At 40.3% G+C, this 17,908-nt stretch overlaps 1 protein-coding gene across 1 annotated transcript in view; it reads left to right on the top strand.

Annotated features, from left to right (window-relative positions):
- LOC108929577 (axin-1-like) overlaps window positions 1-17,908 on the top strand; it is a 34,003-nt gene that overhangs the window by 1,551 nt on the left and 14,544 nt on the right. The window contains exons 2-3 of the mRNA XM_018744214.2: window positions 1,973-2,929; window positions 15,870-16,010. Coding sequence (XP_018599730.2) covers window positions 2,067-2,929; window positions 15,870-16,010 — 1,004 coding nt within the window. The 5' untranslated portion in view covers window positions 1,973-2,066. The remainder of the gene's footprint in view (window positions 1-1,972; window positions 2,930-15,869; window positions 16,011-17,908) is intronic.

Genomic DNA, 17,908 nt, shown 5'->3' with positions numbered 1-17,908 from the left:
TAGAGCTGAACTGAATGTCATGCAGTGTCTGTGTTCAGCCTGAACCTTAAGTACATTTTTGAGATCACACTGTCATAGATGTTTTGGGAGAGAAGAATTAGCTGTATACAAGTTCTACATCTTCTTGTGTGTGAGGTTTGGAGTGAGGAATGATCAGTCCACCTGTGAGTAACAAATGACAGGTTTTTAACTGACAGATCTACAGTTGTCACCTGTTAAAACAGCCTATATGGCCTGATACTGCAGAAGTCTCAAACAAGTTACATGCCAAAGAACTCAAAACAAAATCCATAATTTCATGGTAGATAAAACAAATGTTCTGCTGTTTAAAAAATACTTTTAAGATATCTGCAAAAGGCTGTCCTCACTCAACTGCAGTAATTATGTTACTTAATTTAATTTTGTAATATCAGGGTATTGTCTTTTAGAAAAACAAAACTAGTCAAAGATAAGGAAGGTATTTTTTTGGGAGGTCATACTTAAAAGTCCATGTTTTTTTTTTTTTGTAAAGCATTTTTCTTCCAAAACAATGTTAAATCAGTAGTGTCCAGCTTTCATTTAATTGTCTTTTCATTTCATTGGCTTGCAACAATGGAGGTGGGTTTTTGTTTTCATATGTGCAATCTCAGAATTTCTGATAAGGTTTGCTACAGTGGTTTTATCCAGTACATTTCAATATCGCAGTTATATGTTAGGGAGCATAGGGTTCAGATCTGCTGCACTGTACTCAAAGGACTTGGGTTCACATCCCATCTCCTGCTGTAGTAACCTTGACCAATGTACTGAACCCTGAACTGCACCTGTAAAATTTGCCCAGCTCTCAGCAGGGCCCACTTGCATTCATCAGTTGTACAACTTCATGCCACGAGCTTTGAATTGTTACGCTGCCTGCTGCTGCGATATCTCCCCCTCCCCTCTCATTCCTTAGACCTTCTGATTTTTAAATACAGCTTTCTCTTTGTGTAGGTGACTATAGCTCTTTTCATTTATTTATTTATTTATGTGCCTTTAGTACGGTACATAAAATTGCCTTCCTCTAAATTTACAGCTGTGGCCGGGGCACCTGGTGGCGTAGTGGTTAGAGCTGCTGCCTTTAGATCCAAAGGTTGCAGGTGTGAATCTCATCTGTGGCTGTAGTACCCTTAAGCAACGTACCTACCCAAAATTGCACCAATAAAATGACCCACCTGTATAAATAAATGGGTAACCAGTTGTAACTAGATTAAAATTGTAAATTTGGAGAAAAGTGTCATCTAAATAAGTAAATATATAGCCATGTGGGATGACATAGTACAATGTTATACATTGTATAAGTAATGTAATAATGCCTGTTTTTGCAGACCTCTGGCAAATCATATTTGTTCTAAAACAAATGATTTCTGAATAAATATTTTTAGCATTTTATTTCCTAAAATGTACAATTAGAAGTGTCATAATTTACAAAAGTAGCAGTTCTAGTAAATAATATTTCACTCCTGTAGTTGAAATGTACACAGACCAAACAGACTTGGAGAATATATACAAATTTACAGGTTTATGGTATGAAATAACATTGCTAGAACCTGGATTATTTGTGACTGATCTGTAGCTGCATCTGTAAATTGAAATGGAGTATTCTTTGTTGTGTTCACAATTCTGAGTGTTCAAAGAAGGAAGTTGGACATACCTTGAGCCTTGTGCTTCATATTAATGAGGTCTGTGTTTTGGGATGTGTTCAATATTTCATTTTTGCAGTCTGTCTCATAAATTGGTAGTATATTAATGTTAATAAAATGTGAATATTGTGATGTTTTTTGCCTTGTTCCTTTCTTGTTTTTGGCTTTGCAGGCTGCTAATGTGGCCTCAGGTGAAGACTGAGCTATGTCCTAAAGGAGTAACTTTCTAACATTGCACTCTTCTGCTGGCACTGGGTCAGAAGCATTGAGGAGAAGTGATGTTTGGGCTCATTTTTTTGCTTTCTCTTTCTTCTCAGGAGGAATTCTTTGGCAGCCACTTCGGTGAAAATCTGGATTTGATCACTTTGAAGCTCGGGCTGTGCTGGGGCTTGGCGTGTGGACACAGTGAGCATGAGCGTGAGAGCGAAGGAGTTGCTGGTAGACCTGGGGGGCAGCTTCAATGAGGATGCCCCGAGACCCCCTGTGCCGGGGGAGGAGGGCGAGCTGGTGTCCAGAGATGCATGGCAGTGCGGTCAAGGTTTTCACTCCATTAAGGGTGAGGCATCCATGGCCACACCTCGGCGGGCTGACCTGGACTTGGGCTTTGAGCCTGAGGGTAGTGCCTCCCCCACACCACCCTACCTAAAATGGGCTGAGTCTCTTCACTCACTCCTGGATGACCAGGATGGGATCCACCTGTTCATGACCTTTCTCAAGCAGGAGGATTGTGCTGACATGCTGGATTTCTGGTTTGCCTGCAGTGGCTTCCGCAAGCTGGAAGCCAGTGAGTGCAGTGAGGAGAAGAAGCTGAAACTGGCTAAAGCTATTTACAAGAAGTACATCTTGGACAGCAATGGGATTGTGTCACGACAGATTAAGCCGGCTACCAAAAGTTTCATCAAGGACTGCGTGGCCAAGCTCCACATCGACCCTGCCATGTTTGACCAGGCCCAAACTGAAATTCAGACCCTTATGGAAGAGAACACCTACCCGCTCTTCCTTAAGTCAGACATCTACTTAGAATATACCAGGACAGGTGGTGAGAGTCCAAAGCTGTTCAGTGACCAGTGTTCTGTGCCAGCAAATGGCAAAGTGCTACCAGGATACCTGTCAACAGTCAAGGAGGATGAGGAGTGGCAGTGCGACCGAGAGGCAGAGGAGCAGCCTCTGCGCGATCAGACCCCCAGCAACCTGCTGACGCAGAAGCTTCTAATGGAGACTGCTTCACATCGGGTGGTCCCAAGCAAGAAGTACCAGGATAACCAGGAGTATAGGTAATCCTCTGCAGTGGTTGTTTTCTACCTCTACTTTGCCTGTCATCCCAGGTTCTCCCCTTGTTCTGAGCATTTTTCATATTGCACCAATCTGAATCTAAACCCAGTTTTTCTGCTATCTTAATGATTTGAGTTGTGAGTGAATATTTGTGCTTTGTCAGGATCAAAAGGATTTCTGAGCTTGAGTGCAACTGACTGCAAAGGATAAGAGGCACACTGTGTAGGCTGTAGCTTTTAAATTGCTGTGGCAGCATAGCTGCAGAAGGGTGGGTGGAGCTACTTCTACATGTTTGTTGAAGGGTGGGGCTGAGGTGTCACAAACCCTTAAGAGAACAAAAACTGGGAACACAGGTTACAATTCATTATCCAAGCCGAAGGTTTCTGGTCCCATTGGCTGTCTTACAATGTTGGTGGTTTCAAGCGGTGAAGTACATTTACATTTATTTATTTATTTTTCTCCAAAGCAACTTTCAGTGAGCTCTATGTAGTATGATCAGCCCACACACCTTATTCACCAAGCTGACTTACACTGCTAGATACACTACTTACAAAGGGTCATTCATCCATACATCAGTGGAGCACACTCTCTTAAAAAGCATCTGAAACTCACCTCTTCCAGACTTACTTTGTCCATGATCTCTTAAGTTCATGTAAGGTGTAGATGTTCATGCACCATAACCCTTTATGCAGCTACTCCTGTAATGTATGTAAACGTTTGTGTATCTCAAAAAAAATTAGTAGGAAGGTGATCAGGAATCATCAAGTTTTATGCAGCTACTCATGTGATGAACATTGGTGCATATAGTATAAAGAAACAAACTTACTTAAATCACGTCTGCAACGATGTCTCCTAATGTAATGCACAAATTGTATTTTCTATGAGATGTGTCACTTTGGAGAAAAGCATCTGCTAAATTAATAAATATAAAGCAAGTGCTTGTAAAGCGAGGTAGATGTGTATTATGTATATGTTAGAAAAACATAGCCCCAAAAAGTTCAAAGTGGAAGCACAAGGATTTACAGAAAATTTTTTTTCTGACTACCCAAAACCCTAACTTGATGTAGTACCCTCACTACTTATTTAGGAGAAAAACAAAAAAATGATGCCCACAAAGTAATCATTGCAAGAAAAAATTACAGGGGGCTTTAAAGGGATATAAAGGGATACCTGGATGTTACAATCCCCAGGCATCTCGGTTTGTGGTCACCAGCAACAAGGGGCCCCAAAAAAAAAAAAAATCACACCTACAAAGATGAAGGCCTTAGGGAAAGTTCTTTTTACTGTGCTAATTGGTGTAGATATTCAGACAACTATTTACAGAACATAAATATACTTTCTAGGGGAAAATGGAGCTAAGGTAGTGCCAAAGCACTATGGAAAAATCAAACCAAACTATCTCAAGTTAGCACACCCACTTATGGAAAACAAAGTGGTTTTCAGCATCTATGATGCTGTAACCTACTCTTTCTTCCAAAAACCAGAACTACACGGGCTGGCACCTGGCTCTTCCCTAGTATGTCTAGAAAGGCTGCTGAAACCTACATGTTGGATATGTAGATAATAATGTAACATGCTAACCTCTCCACTTTTCCTCCAAGACAACACTGCAAAATCAAACAACTAATCATCACAATAAACCAATGAATAAACAAATACATAAATCAACTGAACTGAAACAGTCCTAATAATGATGGACAAGGATGACAACCAATAGTAGGCAACAGAACTCTACAGGAAGCAGAAAATACAAAACCACAGAAAGGAATAACAAAACGCACCAAAACTCTGAATAGGGACATAGCAATGGGGATCCTGAGCGCTATATCATTATGGTGTCCTACTGCTCTCAGCCCAGATCTACCCCCAACTATTTGCTAAACTGAGTTCCAGAAATTGTCTAAAGGGTTGTTGGCTATTTCATTTTTATTTTCAGATCAATCATCGATGAGCTTCAAGCTTCTAAGAAATAATTTTAACCTACCAAATACAGACATATATATCTACAAGTACATCATTTTATTGTTGCCCTAGAAAAGAACAGATTATGGACAGAATTTAAAAAAAAAAAAATTAAACTGAACACCTCCAGGGCCATGATTTCTGTACTCTATACCATTTTATCAAGTGATAAATTGTAACCTTTTGACCCTGAGCCCTTGTTCTATGTATGTGGACATGTTTTTTCTCAGTGTACTGTCTACCTCTATGCTGTTTTGACCCTGTGCTGTGCATGAAACCAATAAATGTGGTGATTCACAACCACAAAAAAAGAATGATGGAGCTGAGAGTGATATTGACTCCTCCAAAATGAACTGAGGGATGTAATCCGTTGCACATGAATTATATGTGTTATATGTAATCTGTATGCACATATGCACTACATCTCCAAACTGCCAATAAATGGGCCCCCATTTTTTTCATTAGTGTTAGGACTCAGTGATTTCTCTTTCCCATTTTGTCACTGAAAGGTATATTCCTGAATCAACACATGACCATTAATGAAATCTGGAGAGATTTTTTGTGGATTTCCTTATTTTGTTTGTATTATACAGTTTGTGTAAAACCTTCTGCCATTTCTATTTCTTTGGGTAAAAGAAAATTATTCATTCTCAACCTAGTAGATTCTTCAGTTTTTTATTTCAGTGTGAATAATGGACATGTTGTGGTGGGGGGGCGCACTGGAAAGATGGGGTGTTCAGAAATAGTGTGCTGTGATTTCCTGCTATGAAAATAGAATGTATATTCTCTTCCCATGCCCTCTGAGCATAACAAGATTTTAAATAGTGGAGAGTACTGCATTTTGAGGCTTTCCTATTATTTTTTCATTTGTGAAATAGTTGGCAGGAAAAAGACAATCTTCTTATTTAAATAGGTCTTTATGATCTCACTCTTTGGGTTTTTGTGTAGCTAAATTTTACATCAGTCATATGTCTGATTTTTCTGATAAATTGCAAGAAGCATGAAAATTCTAGTTAACATCTAACTGCAGAATTATACAGTCACTTCAGTAGTGTCCTGAAATTGTCTAGATAGTGTGTGTGTGACCAGAAAATGAAGCTATTTTGTTTGCTTTTGTATAGTTTAATTGAACATGGAGTTTTTATGAAAAACACTTTCTGCTTTACATTTCATGTGTAGATTTTTTTTTTTTTTTTTTACTGTTTGAAATATTTTAATGCTAAGTATTATTCTAGTCCCACACAGACCTGGGGATTTGACGGCCCCCGGGCCACATCCGGCCCTTTGACTGTCCCTGTCTGGCCCGCGAGAGATCAATCGGAAATTAGAAACCAAATGTAAATAAGTGTACGCCATGCACAGAATACAGCCGCATTGCTTTTTTTCAATTTATGTATGTTCATGCGTGCCGTAATGAGAAGGATCGAGGACATTGGTCGCGAAAATCTGAAGCTTCAGCTGCAAAACAAAGCGGACAAGTTTGACTGTTTCTCCTTCGCTTTGATGAGAGCTGCGATGTCCGCAACACAGCCCAGTTACTCGTCTTTGTACGTGGGATAACGAAGGAAAGTTTAAGATTACGGAGGAGCTGGCAGCAATGCGGTCAATGAAAGGGATGACGACAGGCAGGTATAATGGAGGTAAAATGCATAGTTGGACAAGCTGGGACTGAAACGGGACAAATTGGCAGGTGTTACAACGGATGGTTGTCCAAATCTGATGGGGAAAATGTCGGACATATGAAGCGTATGCAGGATTAAGTGACTGAAATGAACCCAGAAATTGGTATTTTTACATTGTATTATATCAGGAGGTGGTAAGTCAGTGCTAAAAATTACCAGTGTTACTGATGTTGTGACTAAAATAGTTAAATTCATCAGGGCATGAGCATTGAATCAGAGATAGTTTGTCGCACTTTTCTTTATCCCCCTGCAGTGTGGATAATACACCCAGCGATGTTCAGCTCAAACTCATTGACCTGCAGTCTGATACACTACTGGCAGAGCACTTTTAGTCAGTATCACTGCTGGATTTTTACTCTTCTCTCAAAGAGGAGAACTTTCCACACATGAGGAGGCATGCTCAGAAGATGTTTGTTCTCGTTGGCTCTACCTACATATGTGAACAAACATTCTCAGTGATGAAGTTAAACAAATCTAGATACAGATCCTTTGTAACTCATGATCACCTGTTAGCTGTCCTTCACATATCCACCTCAGATATTCAACCAGACTTCAGTGCACTTCTTCAAACCCAAGACAGACTGGATTTTTCTCACTGAACATGAAAAAAGAACCAAAAAACATCAAAAGCACTTAATGCTTTTTGTATAAAGTGAATTAATTGCTGGTCTTTAACATAGTGCAAAGCATACACATTTTCAGTATTGTTTTTGTGATGGTTAAAAGTATGTTAAAAATAAAATGAAACAGTGGTATAATGCTTGGCTTTTCTACTATTTTTTACTGCTATATTTGACCTACTCAACATTTTTGTACCCTTATTGTAACATGTATTCGTACGCGTAGCAGCTAATCAAAACCATACAATTTCTTGCTTTTTATGAAGCAATATACAATAATACACAAGGAAAGATGTTCAACCCCTCGTGCCAAAATCAAGGGGGCTAGACACAAACCAACCACGCCGCAATATTCCATCCCTCCCAAAACCCCACCAAACAATTCCCTTCACAAAAAAAAAAAATAAAAAATAAATAAAAAAAATAAAAAAAAAAATCAGCCCACATCATGGGCAAACACCATCCTCCTTGCCGGGAGCCACCGCGTGCACTTCGTTGGGGTTGTCAAGTGGGCACCTTCCTTCGTTGATGTTTCATTGAATTGAGCCCACGACACCTCCAGAAGGCTCAACGGCGAGATCTGGCGTCCCAGACCCACCCCCCTCCATGCCCACAGTGCCATCCCAGCGACTCCACCCACAAAAAACCCACCCCAACCACCAACAACCAACCAATACACCACATCAGCATATGGAGGTGACAACAAAACTCAAACCATTGATGTTCACCTAGGCGAGTACTCCCCACTCAAGTGTGCTTCCCCCAAACACTCTGGTGCCTTCTCATCCACAACCACTGACTAGATCTTTCTGCTACCTCTGACAAGCCTTTAATGGCTGCTCTTATCGACTGACCCCTAAAACCAAACTCCAACAGTAGCGACGTGGTTGATTTTGCAACAAACCCTCTAGTACCGATCTCCACTGGTCTAATAACGCACTGCCAGCCTCGCTCCCTCACCTCACCAGCCAACTCAGTGTACTTCAATTTCTTCCTCTCAAAGGCATCTTCCAATGAGTCTTCGAAGGGTATTGTTAATTCAATGAAGTACACTATCCGTGCGCCCTCGGAGTACAGCACAATATCGGGTCTCAACGCCGTGATCGCAATGCACTGCGGCATCTACAGCTGTTTTCCCACGTCCGCCACCAACTTCCAGTCACGCACTTCACCCCATTTAAAACTCGTATCACCACGACCACGCACGTGACTTATAACACTCTCCCCCTCCCGCACAAAAGAAATAAGCTTATTTCTTCCATACTGCGGGAGTGAATTAACTTCAACCCGCTTGTTCTCCAACAAGCATGCCAAGGATCTTAACACCAATAAAATAGTATTGATCAGAATTAAGTTCAGCCTATTGGGTTGGCCCTCCAGAGCAGTCCCAGTTTCTCATGTGGCCCCTTGGAAAAATTAATTGCCCACCCCTGCACTAGAAGGTAACATTTTATTGCTTTGTTTCTGGTAAGGTTTTAGCCTTCTGTGATTCAGTAAGACCTCATGACATCTTTATTTTGCTAGTGGAATTAAATATGATTCCACAGTATGCTTCAGACTTCAGGAATCACAGTAGACCTCATTGTTTTATGTACAGGCAGTCCCCAAGTTACGGAAGTCCTACTCGCATACAACTCGTACTTACGAACCACCCCATTACTGACCGAAGTTGATTTTTTTTTTTTTTTTGTCACCCTTAAGTAACAATCAAATGAAAACTTCATTATTAAGCCTATTATATTAAAAAAATTCCAGTTACTGTATATACAATGGTTTGTAATAAGAAACGGGCACTTTGCAAAGCTCATCAAAACATTGTGCATCTACAGCAGTTTGTTGGCTCGTGAGCGGGGCACGTGAGCCCGAGGTAGGACAGACTTCCTTCTTTTCCCATTAACAGTGTCTCGTGTTACTGTATTTGGCTTAATTTTTTTTTTTTTGTTTTTACCCTCCTAACCATGGCACCAAAGTGTAAATGTGATGCAAGTGATGGTGATGCATCCAAGAAATGGGAAACAATCATGATTGAAACTAAAGAGTAAATAATAAAGCAAAATGTGAAACACCAACGAATAATGGAAAAGTGAACATTAAAGCTTCTTTAATGTTTTGCAGGCGTGTGCACACACGCACGTGTACACACCGTCTCTCTCTTTCAATCGACCGACCATCCCCCCGTCCCCGACCACGAGAACACGTCTAGTCCTTTGATTCTGAATAAACTATCCTGCATTTGGGTCCAGCCTCCCGTGTCCTCTGTTCATCACAACAGTAGTAACATGTATTATCTCTTTCTGTGTCCCTCTCTATTATACATACCGTAGTTACATTTATTATTATTACATTTATTATTATTAATGTTCTTATTATATTGTTATAGTAAAGATGTTTTAGTGTAACCAAAGTGTTTCTTTAATGTTTTCATACATAGAAAGGTACACGATATACTAAGTCAAACATTTGACAAACTGACATTAGATACCCACCATATCTAACTGTTCCGACTTAAGTCAAAATCCAACTTTAAGACAGACTGAGGACACGGAATTCATTCGTAATTTGGGGACTGTCTGTATATTGTTTTTGTACTGCAAGTCCATTGCCAAGCATTATAGATGAAAAAATGTGCACAACGCATGATACAGGGTAGGGAGCTACAGCTGGTACGGCACCTGAGAGCATAGTGGGTAGAGTTGTTGCTTTTGGACCCAAAGATTACAGGTTTGAACCCCACCTGCAGCTGTATTACCTACCTTTAAGGAAGGTACTTATCCTAACTGCTCTTGTAAAATTGCTTGGTTGTATAAATGGGTAAATAATTGCTGGTACCTAGCATTGTATGTTGCTTTGTAATAAAGCATCAGCTGAATGAATAAATGTAACGATTCAGTATTGTACAACTATATTTACCATGTGCAAATTCATATTAAAAGTTCAAATAAATAGATTTGAATAAATGTAACAGTTACGATTCAGTTTTTTAAAAATGACATAATGGGACAATACAGGTAAGTGAAGTATAGCAAGAAAAACAAATAAGTGATAATACCAAACAAGGAAGTCATGGTCCCAACAAAAGAAAGGCATTATCCACATGGATTAATAATAAAATTCGAATTACAAAAATGTGTTAATTGTAATGCAGATGTTTTTTCACTGTTTACTTTGTAGTATTGTTGTATCTACATATTCTGCATTTTTCCTTGTGCATGCCAAGCAGCCACTTTTCTTCGGCCCTAAATGTTGACAGTAATAACAAATCTTGCAGACCCAGCCTTGGCTATGGTGGCATGAGAACGAGAGATTTTAACATTTTTCTGTGTTCTGTTGTATATTCTGGAATTGTGAAAGTGTTTCATGTTTGGCTTACCTGTATTCTTAACAAATTCTCCTTGAGAACCTGCCTTTTCAGATTTAATGTATGTAACGTACAAGTAGTGCTTTTTTAGGTTCTGTTGCTGTATGTTTTTCACTTGAAGTAAAGGGTTTAACTGAATATATTGCTCTTTTGAGGGGGTGCGGTGGCGCAGTGGCGCAGTGGGTTGGACCACGGTCCTGCTCTCCGGTAGGTCTGGGGTTCAAGTCCCGCTTGGGGTGCCTTGCGACGGACTGGCGTCCCGTCCTGGGTGTGTCCCCTCCCCCTCCGGCCTTACGCCCTGTGTTGCCGGGTTAGGCTCCGTGACCCCATAAGGGACAAGCGGTTCTGAAAGTGTGTGTGTGTGTGTGTGTGTGTGTGTGTGTGTGTGTGTGTGTGTGTGTGTGTGTGTGTGTGTGTGTGTGTGTGTGTGTGTGTGTGTGTGTGTGTGTGTGATATTGCTCTTTGCAAGGGCTTTTCTAGCACAGTCTCATGTTGCAGGTGCTTTACATGTTTGATGGGGAAATTCCTCTGTTGCCATGCTCTGTAGATAATCAGTCAGTCATCGAATTCTCATACCAAGTGGCCATCTGATGATACAAGCTGCTTGGCTCTCAGGTGATTTATCAGACTAAAGGTGGGGATAACAAGATCCTGTATGAAGAACGAATATTAGTAGTAATAATGATGGTGGTGATGATGATAACCTTCAGCAGTGGGGCAACACAGTGGTGTGTCCAGAATAACTAAATTTAGTGTGATGTTATTTATGATCAAGAAAGAGCTGTAGGAAACGTGTATAATTAAATCAGATGACACATTGCAGGCTGGTAATGGTAGCTGGCTGAGGAATGTGAACTGCTGGGCTAGGGAAGTCTGCTCAGGAAGCATAAATAACTTCTATATTTATTTGAGTTTTACAGACGTCTTTATGGAAAATAGGAAAATGCAGGCAACCTCTATGCCGTTTGTTAAGACATGCAGGGCTTGTACATAGCAGTGCTGAAGCAAGGCAAGGTTTTCAGAGCAATTTCACAGCACATTGACTGAGGAATATGCTTTTTGGTAATAATGTTTAAAATTAGATATTTTGGGAAAATGAACAGTCTTGGTTTAAGATTTTAAACAAGTGGCATTTTCAGTGCTAATTTTAATCCCAAATCTTGAAATGAATTATGACTGTTTCAGAGAAATAATAATTTTCAAGGCCAACTGGGTTATTTTAAAGATGATGAAAGAAACATTGTTTCTTAATGGTTATAATTTTGTTCAAGAATAAGCAACCGATAATTAATTAAAATAAGAACATTAGACAATTAAAACATTTATTATCCCTTGTTTTTTAGATTTGGCATTGGATGAAAAGATTACATGCTAAGAATAGTAAATTGCAAAATAACTGCAGTGGTACACCTTCTTTTGGTTCATTGGAATCATTAACACATCTTGAAAGACTTGTAAGTTTTATAGATCTGTTCAAGAGACTGCTGCTATTGATCAGGCAAGGATTTTGCTGTCTAAAAGTAGCTTAAAGTTTATATCTTCTCAAGCTGTTTTTTTATTTGCTTCATGGGTCATTGTGCTTTTCTTTTTGTGCTTTGTCCTTAAAGAGTTTGAAATGCAGATGTTGGAAAACATTAGTTGTCTTGGGCTTGCATTACAGTTTGTTACATTCTCTACTGGGAAAGTGCTTTTAAAAATGGCACCATTTGCAAGAAAATTAAATGAATGCAATTTTCTGATTATAAAAATTGACACACGGACTGTAGCCTTTCCGGCAGATACATGATCCAATCGCACCCCCCGCTGACTACAGCCCTGCCCACCAACCACTATAAATACTTAAACTCCTCAATCAACCTAACAGACTACGTCAATGATCCGTGAAGACAACATCTAACGGTTTACGATGCAGAACCCTGAGGATGTTTCCAACATACGAAACGAAACGTTGGGATTAGTCTCTATGACAACGTGGTCTACTCCGGAAGATGTTAAATTCCAGTCTAATGACAATGGCCACGGAAGCCTACGTGACTTGATGTAGCCTTTCAGTTAATTTTAAAAGATCAGTTCTGGTTTGAGTATTTGTGGAGCATGTCATTTAACTAAGGTTATAAAAAGCTTCATTCAAGTGTTTTACTGTCACTCAAAAGTCATAATTATAAGGCATGTTGTCAGCATCCAGTGAAGTGATGGATCTGGAGTCTGACAAACTGGTGGAAACACAATGAACAAATTTAAAACTGTAACTACAGTAAACAAACCAAGCTGTTTAATAATTGAGTCAAATGCAAGAGAGACAGAACACCTGAGTGCAAAATTTCACCGGCCTACATCCTGGTCTAAGGTAACAGAAGATAGTAGTACCTCCAGGCTTCCAGGGTATGAACTCAACCGGGATTATTATGCAGTACTAGATCCATTAAAAGTACATACAAATAACTCTGAGCCTAAGGGTAGATTTCTGCTCTGCTCATTTTGTATAGTGTTGTGTGAACACCACTAGCATCCTGGAAGTCTCAGTCTTATATGGGCCAAAAGGTCTGCTAGAATGGCTTTAATGTGAAAACAGCCTTTGGCCAGTTTGGGTGGCCTCTACAATATTTTGTTTTTGATGTGTTGGTAGGTATATCTGGATTTACTGCATATTTAACTCAGCCGTGTTTGTACCATGAAGTTTTTAGGTAAATTTACCTGAATGTTTTCTTCCAAGGAGGGCGTGGTGGTGCAGTGGGTTGGACTTGGTCCTGCTCTCCTGTGGGTCTGGGGTTCAAGTCCTGCTTGGGGTGCCTTGTGATGGACTGGTGTCCTGTCCTGGGTGTGTCCCCTCCCCTTCTGGCCTTATGCCCTCTGTTGCTGGGTAGGCTCTGGTTCCCTGCGACCCTGTATGGGACTAGCGGTTCTGAATGTGTGTGTGTGTGTGTTTTCTTCCATCTTCACCCATCTTTCACCTATTACATCTGTCGGGGTGGAATGGAAACATTCACTGATATAAATGAATTTGACATTGTATAGCAGAGTGTCCAGGTCAAAAGATGAAATATCTATACAGCTGTTTTACACAAAGGGTTCAAAAGTGACAGTGATAGAGAGAATAAGTGTTTACAGCATAGTGGCCAGAGTGCATTTATGCAGTGAAATAAATGGAATTAAATCACCTCTGACAAGCTTCAGTGGATCCCTAGTTATTCAGAAGTTGAATTAAATCCATGTTTTCCCCTGAAATGTGCTGTAATGCTTTAATCCGAAGTTCGAGTTTAATGTGATTGAGACTCAGTCTGTAATATTCGTTTCACTACATGTGGCATGTATGATTACATAAAATATAAGCTTAAAGTTGGTGTATCAAATTTCCGGCCCACAAGAGGAGGTAGTACGGCCCTCATTATATTGCAGAGTGTCAATGCCTTCCGGCCCGGGAGTAAACTTGTTCACTTGAAACCACACCCACGTTCAGTAAACTGCTTTTTTTGTGTATGCTTCTAGTGCCGATTACTGTTCTGTTAAAAGTAAATAAGCAAGCAAAGCCTTCTCCACGCCATTTGGAAGTTAACAGCTACCTGCAGTCTTCCCCCACTATGGCCCCATCGAAACAAAAAAAGAAAGGTTTATCTTGAGTGGAGAAAATTTCAAGAAAAATGAACTGTTTATGGGGTGCGGTGGCGCAGTGGGTTGGACCACAATCCTGCTCTCCAGTGGGTCTGGGGTTTGAGTCCTGCTTGGGGTGCCTTGTGACGGACTGGTGTCCCGTCCTGGGTGTGTCCCCTCCCCCTCCGGCCTTACGCCCTGTGTTACCGGGTAGGCTCCGGTTCCCCGCGACCCTGTATGGGACAAGCGGTTCTGAAAATGTGTGTGTGTGTGCGTGTGCGTGTGTGTGCGTGTGTGTGCGTGTGTGTGTGTGTGTGTGCGTGTGTGTGCGTGTGTGTGCGTGTGTGTGTGAACTGTTTATGAAGGGTGTGGTGGTGCAGTGGGTTGGCCCAGATCCTGCTCTCTAGTGGGTCTGGGGTTTGAGTCTTGCGTGGGATGCCTTGTGACAGACTGGTGTACTGTCCTGGGTGTGTCCCCTCCTCCTCCTGTGTTGCCAGGTTTGGCTCTGGCTCCCTGCGACCCCAAATGGGACAAGCAGTTTGGACAATGTGTGTGTGTGGACTGTTTATTATTTTTTGTCAGGTATAATGGAAATACAACCTGGCTGATTTTCAAAGAATAGTTATGACAAAATGTAATGTTAGGGGCCATTATAGAACAAAGCATTTACATTTGTGCAAAGAACAAAGGTGAGCAAAGCGATGAAGTCTCAGAGCTAAAAAAAATAAGAAATATCTTTCTACCCTGCAAAATTTATTACAGAGAGCTAAAAAGGAATCTGATGTAGCACTCTTGGCTAGTGACTGAAATTATGGTCAAAGCTGCCAAGTCATTTAAGGAAGGGAAATTCATCAAAGACTGCATGCTTCAAGTGACTGACATGCTTTGCCCCAATGAAGGCGCTTGTTCAGTAAGGTTAGATTTTCCGCACGCAATTTTCTGATTGGATACGTGAGTTATCGAACAACATCTATGGTCAAATTTGGGAAAAAATCTAATCATTCAGTATGTACTCAGTCATACTTCACGAGACCATGGATGTTAATAGCAATTTGCAGCTGGCTGTCTTTGCTAGGAGTAAATGATAACTTTGAGTTCACTGAAGAATTGCTAAATGTAGACTCGCTGTGTGGCTGGGACAGCAAGGAACAAAATTTTCTGACAACCGTTTTAAACAATCGAGCATGCTGGGCTCCCATGGAACTGATTAACAGGCATCATGACAGCTCTGGCTCCCTGCAACCCCAAATGGGACAAGCGGTTTGGACAATGTGTGTGTGTGTGTGTGTGTGTGGACTGTTTATTATTTTTTGTCAGGCATAATGGAAATACAACCTGGCTGATTAATAGGCATCATGACAGACAGTGTTCCGTCAACGGGGAAGAAAAAGTGTGTTGTAGCCCTTGTTTAAAAGCTGGAGAAAGAAATTGTACCTCCAGCAATTGCACTGCACTGCATTATTTACCAGCAAGTGCTGTGTAGCTTTGAGAATGTGAAATCAATTTAGAGTTCCTGGTTCTTTGGTTTAAAAAAAAAAAAAAATTACTTGAAAGAGGATGTATGTATTTGTATCTGATGTCAAAAGTCTGTCAAAAATGGAAAGGGAAGCTTCCATAGATTGGCTGAACCCTCAAATTAAGCTTTTCTCCAGGGACCAGCGTATCCAGGTAGACTCTGTGGAATGGCACTTTTTGCTTGTGTAATGTTTCTCTTGTCTTGTTTTCCATTCAGATGTTCAGCATGGAAGGAGCCAGCCAACCCGTACTATGTCAACACTGGCTATGCCCTGGCCCCCACCACGAGTGCCAACGACAGTGAGCAGCAGAGCATGTCTAGTGATGCAGAAACCCTTTCCCTAACCGACAGCAGTGTGTATGTACCTGAACCGAAAATACAAGATTACAAACACCTTGAGTCTGGGAGATTCTTCAAGTTGTCAAGGAATGGGGCAGTTCAAGTGACAAATGGAGACATTTGGTTTAGACATTATTTGTATTTTTTATAGGTCCGCAGCATCCTTCTTGACTGGATTTGATACAGCAGGCTTTTAACCATGAGCCTTAAAAAGAATGCAGTTTTCTGTTCTATAGAAACTTGCAGCTCATACCAAGATTGTTAAAATTGTGCAACAGTGCCTATGTATGTATATGACATGACTGGTTGCAGGACATGAAAGTTTTGTCCGGCATTTTGTGAGTCACAAGATCTTGTTTTTTTTTTTTAACCAGATAACTTCTCAAAAGCTTGTTTGTTTGATTCACTTGTATTGGATCCCTCCCTTCTATTTGTTTAAACCACATTCTGGTATCTTGGCTTTTCCCCAAGTTCATGTACCTAGCCCAACTGCCACATACACCACATTAAAAAGTTCAGCATCACCTACAGATTTCCATATTTTTGAAAGAACTGATATTTTTTTTAAAATCAAGGCACCATTAAATTGCTTTAAATTTTAGCCAAGCCATCATTACTACTGTTGCAAATGGCTATTAATTACTGCTTAACATGTCAGATTGCCAAGAAATTAATGATTTCATACAAAGTCGTCTACTACTGTCTTGAGGGAAGAGGGCAAACTGGATCTAACCAGGATAGAAAAAGAAGCTGATGGCCAGATGCAGAACTGCACAGATAAGTACTTCAGAGTCTGTAGTTTCAGAAAGACATTTTACAGGTCCTCAGTTGGCTGCTTCCTTAAATAGTGCACACAAAAAGCCAATGTCATCTTCAGCAGTGAAAAGACACCTAAGACGCTGGCCCCAGAGACAAAGTTTCAAATAAAAAGCCATGTCTGAAACTGGAAAAAACAAAATGTTAAAATAGGCAAAGAACACAGACATCGGATGGTGGATGACTGGAGAAGAGTATAATGGATGGAGGATACAGTTTGAAGTGTTTGGATTAAGGAGGACAACATATGTGAGACATACAGTCAATGGAAGAATGTTAGAATGCTTGATGCCTTCTGTAAAGGATGGCAGAGGAAGTGTGGCTGCTTTGGTGCTGGTAAGAAGGGAGATTTACAGTGGGAGTGCAAGGAATAATGAACAAGAAAGATTACCGCTATATTTTACATCATGCCATCCCCTGTGGTCAGAGTTTGATTGGTGCAAATTTTATCATGGAGGAGGGCAACGATCCAAAGTGTACTTCCCAGGCTTTGCAAAACCTATCTGGTGAAGAAACAGGAGGCTGGAGTAGTCTTTGACAGACTAGCGGGCACAGTGGAGGATTCTTTGAATGTAAAGTTTGATGCATAGAACAGTTATATGAAATTTAAATAATGTTGAGATTGTCAATGTATTCACTATTATTTCTGATCAGTTTAGTGGGACCATGGTGAATAAAAATATCAGTTTTAAAAACATGAAAATTTCTTGGTGTTTCCAAACATTTTTCACTTGGTCCTTTGTGTTTTGGTCTTTTGAAATCTAGCATCTAAGAGTTAGAGCTGGACAATATTACTTATACTAATTATATAGAATTAAATTTGGTTGCTTGAAGAATGTTAAGATTTAAATGCATTTCAAAAGCATTGATCAAAGCACTGATTAAAGAGATCAGATGTATACTGATGGGGATATTAAATGCAAAAATGGAATAATTTAAAAAAAATAAGTTGCTCATTGAATGTATACACTGCTGCTAGGTCTGTCAAGTATTCTGTGTAATGATCCAGAATTCATCATTGCAGTGCATTCATCAATATTACAGAGCAAGGTAAATAACTTCTCAGTATCAATTCCATAGTGAATACAAATAGTTCCTCT

The sequence above is a fragment of the Scleropages formosus genome, chromosome 3 (assembly GCF_900964775.1).
Source record: "Scleropages formosus chromosome 3, fSclFor1.1, whole genome shotgun sequence".
NCBI classification, from domain to species: Eukaryota; Metazoa; Chordata; class Actinopteri; order Osteoglossiformes; family Osteoglossidae; genus Scleropages; species Scleropages formosus.
This window is presented reverse-complemented; position numbering and strand designations above follow the sequence as displayed.